At 36.0% G+C, this 5,225-nt stretch overlaps 1 protein-coding gene across 2 annotated transcripts; it reads right to left on the bottom strand.

The window, feature by feature from the left end:
* Nucleotides 1-959: 959 nt before the first annotated feature.
* Nucleotides 960-4,333, bottom strand: LOC110428086 (G-type lectin S-receptor-like serine/threonine-protein kinase At4g27290). Of its 2 annotated transcripts, none has more exons than XM_021443767.2 (7): nucleotides 3,073-4,333; nucleotides 2,734-2,871; nucleotides 2,349-2,506; nucleotides 2,064-2,274; nucleotides 1,708-1,945; nucleotides 1,469-1,619; nucleotides 960-1,391 (listed from the first exon to the last, which is right to left on the bottom strand). In XM_021443767.2, exons 1-7 carry the CDS (start codon nucleotides 3,869-3,871, stop codon nucleotides 1,062-1,064), a joined length of 2,025 nt encoding a protein of 674 aa, XP_021299442.2. In that variant the 5' UTR covers nucleotides 3,872-4,333; the 3' UTR covers nucleotides 960-1,061. The 2 variants fall into 2 exon arrangements, with proteins under 2 accessions (XP_021299442.2, XP_021299443.2); XM_021443768.2 differs by having other exon boundaries at nucleotides 1,207-1,365; nucleotides 3,073-3,984.
* Nucleotides 4,334-5,225: the final 892 nt, after the last annotated feature.

The raw sequence follows: 5,225 nt of genomic DNA, 5'->3' as shown, positions 1-5,225 counted from the left end.
ATTAAATTCAATAGTGGATTGAACTCCTTAATAAGCTAAGGAAAAGGACATAGGCATCAAAAGGAAGGGTTAAACCTTTATAAATTGAGTTTGCATTTCTCTGCACACTTCACACTTTATTTTTTTTAAGCACTTGCTAAGAGTGCCCTAACTTGAATTAAGGTTTCAAAGAAATGTTATCTCAATTTACCAACTCAGTTGAAACAAGTTGCTGTTCTAGCCCTTTCCTTCCCCTGTTAACAGGTTCAAATATGTAGATATCCCCTGTCTTGATGTCATTGTCACGGACAAAGGCCATCCCCTCTTGAGTCACCCCCTCCCTCTTGGATTATTCATTGTATTTGAGCTAACAAATTTTTTAAAAAAATTGAGTTCATAAAGTTTCAAGTTCTCTTGTCCTATCAGTCATTTTCAAGAAAATGTGTTTTCAAGATTTAAATTTATATAATGTAGTTCAAGTTGGAAATTAATTGATTTTCTGTAAAATCAAAATGTGAACTTACATTATTTATCTTTTATATTTGACCACAATCAGGCTAAGTTAATTTGATCTTGATAAAGTAACAATATTATAGTCCGTAACATGATCTAATAAAATGAGCTAGAGTCCAATATTAAATATGGGGTTAAGAGTGTAAGCTTGTGTGGAAAACCTTAAATCTTATCGTGGGTGAGGGGATTAAAGATTCATTATATAAAGGCACCGCTGTCTCTTATATATTGTCTATAGAAAAATATTAAGATTCTCACCCATTAGAAAGTTAATGGATTAAGGAAGAGGGAGGTCTTAATGCATTGAATCCCAGCAGCTAATCAGGTCAGTATTATTTTGACTGTCAAATCATGTGTCAAGAATCAAACATGCTTTTGTATTCTAAATTCTTATTAAGGTAAATTCTGGATTAGTATAAATTAATTATAAATAATATTTATCACCCACAACATAATGTGCTCACTAATCCAATAAACTGTTTTCATTCACATTTGAGAAGAATGTTGATGCATTCTTCCAAGTTTTGTTCTTCATTTCTCAAATCATGAAGCAATTGAATCGTCAGAATTTACGAATTGATATACATAACCTCTATCGAGGTGCTACAATTGTTCATGGATAATGAATTAGTTGAAGCAACGTCTAGGTTGCTGGACAAAGAATCGTCCTCCACAAAATTTCTTTCTGTGAAATAGCCAGGCTTTTTAGGCTGAGGTAACGAAATCTCACTAGAAAGCATCAGAACTGCAGTTGCCATGCTTGGTCTATCTTCTGGACTTTGCTGCACACATAATAGACCCACATGGATTGATCGCAACACTTGGGAAGTATTGCATGAAGACCTTACCATTTCATCTAGCAATTCCAAAGGCCTGTCTTCATTATAAAGCCTCCAAGCCTGAACAATGTAGAAATTAATCACAGGTTAAAGAGAAGTAAAAAACTTAGTGGGAATGATATTTAATGGACCATTACATGCCCCAGAAGGTTCAGGTTGTGGCCCGGATGAGAGAATCCCCTGTTCCTCCTTCCACTCACTATCTCTAGTACCAAAACTCCGAAGCTAAATACATCTGATTTGATCGAGAAACAGCCATCAATTGCATACTCTGGTGACATGTAGCCACTGCACAAGATTGTTGAATGAATTAACAAATTTATAAACAATGAATATCAATAACATACATTCACTTAGAGTTTAGGTGGATCATTACTATGTTCCAACCACTCTGTTTGTGTTTGCTTCAGTCTCATCTCCTCCAAAACTTCTAGCCAAGCCAAAGTCCGAGATTTTTGGATTCATCTCATAATCAAGCAATATATTGCTGGCTTTTAAATCTCTGTGTATGATCCTGAGTCTTGAATCCTGGTGAAGGTAAAGAAGGCCCCTAGAAATTCCATTGATAATCTGGAACCTCTTAGGCCAATCTAGCAGTATGCTTTGTTTTTGATCTGTCAAATACTTTTCCTTGTTAGTAGGCTTCCATCAATTCGAAAGAATACATGCTAGCATACACATACTTGAAACTAAAGCTTGTGCTGAGAGCAGCACCAGGATAACTGATCTAACCAAATATAAAGGAGTCTAAACTTTTGTTGGGCATGAATTCATAAATCAGTATTATTTCTTGTCGCTCAATGCAACACCCTAGAAGCTTCACTAGGTTGCGGTGTTGAAGTTTAGAGATGCATAAGACTTCATTCTTGAACTCATCAATTCCTTGGCTAGATTTCTTCGAAAGCCTTTTTACAGCAATTTCTTGTCCCTTTTCCAATATTCCCTGAAAAGTTTAGTTTATATGAACTTAGAATAGCAGTTGTAAAGCTTTCATTCTTTATTTGTGCGTATAGATACCTTGTATACTGGTCCAAAGCCACCCTGCCCAAGCTTATTTTGTTGTGAAAAATTGTCAGTGGCTTTAGATATTGTATCAAAATCAAACAATGGTAGCTCTAAATCTTCCTTCCCTCTTTCTTTGTTTTTCTCTTCCCCTGGATCATGTTGTATGCTTCCTGTAAAGATGGGAAAATGGTCACAAAGGGGACTGACCAAGTAACATGGAGAAAGATTAACCACAGAACAACTGTATTGTCAATGGTAAATCTTAACCAGAATCCAAGAACACAACATGAAACATGAAATGGGAATGAAACTTGCCAAATCAGAATACAAAGTCTAGTTCCCCACAATGCCTCAACAGGCGAAACAGAAGAAATGCTAGTATTTAAGAGGAGGTTACCTTTCATTTTAAGTTTCTTCTTCTTCTTCCTCAACACAAGCAAGATCAGACAAAAGCCTAGAATGGCGAACCCAACAGATAGAACAGTGACGATGATGATCTTCAAATTTTTCTTCCTTTTGGATAATCGAGAAGCCTCTGCCATTTCCAGTTAAAGCATTTGTCATTAAGATAGTTTGTCCAAAAGGAAACTACTCTCTCATCTTCCTGTGTGCAGACACTAATTGATGTAGTTGTTAACTTGTCAATATGACTGTTTGAAATTGCCAAAGCTGGCACTTAATGGTTTCCTAGAACAGTAAGTCTTATTCATTGGAATTAAAATAAAAAATGTCGTACCTATTTCAGAAGCAGCCATCCTTATGTAGATAATCTCTCCATTCTCTTCAAACTCCCTCATGTCAATCAGATCACCAAACCAAAGTATACACCCACTTCCTCCATCTCTAATATCAAGATTTGCAAAAGCTGTGCAGGAGCAGTTCTCCAAGCATTGCTTCTTGCATTCTTTAAGATCCATGGTCCGGTTATACCAGGCGTGTCGTGAGTCCGGTAATTTGATTCCAGAGTACTCAAGAAAATCCTCTCCTTCCCCACAATTGAATCGGACCTTTCGGACACATCCATGTGTCCAATCTGCTGCCCCCCAGTCATTCGGATATTTAGGCACAAATCCTTTCAAACATCCACATGCTGGCGAATTGTTAATGTTGCAACTACCATGTGCACCACATAGCGCATATCTATCACAGTTATCCATCATTGCATTCAAGTAAAGCCTCCAGCCCTGGGTGCGATCGACCCATGTGAAACGCTGCAAGGCACCATCTGGACCTAGAACCATCCTGGAAACAACTGACTTATCTATAAGTTCATACTCGTAATATATCTCCTCATCATTAAAGACAAATTCGAACGTGTAAATAGGGTTTGGTTTCAAATTTGGCATTCCGGTGAACCTTAAACCATTCCAGTGTCCAGTCCTGAACAGCAATTCTGAATCCTCCCTTAGGAAAAACTGTGGCAACCCATCAGGATCAAGCCCATTTGTGTAATTACCCGAAGAAGGATCATCGATGCCCTTCCATGATGTTAGATATCGGTTCAGGCCAGTAACCAAGTTAATACCATACTTCATTCCTGGTAAAAATGTATCAGTTGGATAATCAAAACTTTGCCACAAAAAATTCCCAAGATTATCATCGCTTCCATCCCTCACAACAAGGTTTCCTGTATCCAAAAGTTGAGCAACTGGATTAGCAGTTGTGCTTGAGGAATTAGTAGACCAAACAATGCCATTGGTACTATTGACAAGAACCAGGTTTCCTTGGTCAGCAAAAAGTAGTTGTCCTTGTGTATCACTGAGAGGAGTATTTCTGTTGGCAACCCAAACTACAGTGCCACTAGATATTTTCTTGTACCATATTCCTACGTAACGATTGCCTGAACTTCCAGGGCTAAAAAATCCCAACTCAAAATCCCCGTCTGCTGAAGCTATGGTTTCACCATCTTTGATGGATTGGTTTGCACCAATGGAATCTACTGCAAGGGAGATTATTGCGAAGGAGAACAAAGAAAATACAAGAAGGAAAACCTTGAGGCCTACCATTATTGATGCCCTCAAGCTTCTCAATCAAATATCAATGACCGAATCAATATAAAGTGGTAATATATGAAGGCCGGAGACTTCATTAAAGCTTTTAATATGCCCCTTGACTATAACCTGTGGATATAAATGTGGCCATGTATTAGGCTAAAGTTTTGTTCAAATTTGTATGCAACAAGAACCCAAATAATATTTTGTTGGTATGATCAATCAATCATTTTCGTTTACAAAGTCCTCTCTATATATGGTATATCATTTTGCCATTGAGGATGTGCTGCTCATTCAATTCCATTTTGTCAATTACTAATTATTCCATTTATAGTTTGACTCTGATGGTTTCATGGATGAATAAAGATTAAAAAATAGAGGGACTGGAAGTTTGAAAATCATTAATATCGCAATGCAAGATCAATAAATCTATTTCATAGACCAAAAGATATCTTTTTAATGAACCTAAGTTAAGCGCATAGGATTTTTTTAGAATCGGTAGATTCAATTAGGTGATCAATCGTATCTAAACAAAGAAATGTTGACGATGGCTCCTCGTTTGCATCAAACAGTTGAGTTCGAACTCACACTTTATAACAATAATTTAAATATAAAATGTTGTGATTTGAAAGTTTCATATACAAATCCTAAACAAATATATACACTTATAAAACTTACGAGTTGCGAATGACAATCACACTTTTTTACTAGTTCAAAGTTTAATAAATTTTGGATTCAATTTTCATTAACCTTAAAATATTTGTAATATTATTTTATTTTATTCATTAATTACTATTGTTATTATTATTATAATTATTATTATGATTGATGTTGATGTACATGTTAGTTTTCCAAAAATATATATACAACATTTTGAATCATTGAGTTTAAATAGAAG

The sequence above is a fragment of the Theobroma umbraticum genome, unplaced genomic scaffold (genome assembly GCF_002168275.2).
Source record: "Theobroma umbraticum cultivar Fairchild unplaced genomic scaffold, ASM216827v3 scaffold_25.0, whole genome shotgun sequence".
Lineage (NCBI taxonomy): Eukaryota > Viridiplantae > Streptophyta > Magnoliopsida > Malvales > Malvaceae > Theobroma > Theobroma umbraticum.
This window is presented reverse-complemented; position numbering and strand designations above follow the sequence as displayed.

What these genes read in the sequence shown, in the direction of transcription:
- LOC110428086 (XM_021443767.2), bottom strand. Translation starts at nt 3,871, where the DNA reads ATGAAGTATGGTATTAACTTGGTTACTGGCCTGAACCGATATCTAACA. An exon ending in GAAGAAACTTAAAATGAAAG is followed by an intron (nt 2,507 to 2,733) that starts GTAACCTCCTCT and finishes CCATCTTTACAG; the next exon opens with GAAGCATACAACATGATCCA. An exon ending in ACCTGAACCTTCTGGGGCAT is followed by an intron (nt 1,392 to 1,468) that starts GTAATGGTCCAT and finishes TACATTGTTCAG; the next exon opens with GCTTGGAGGCTTTATAATGA.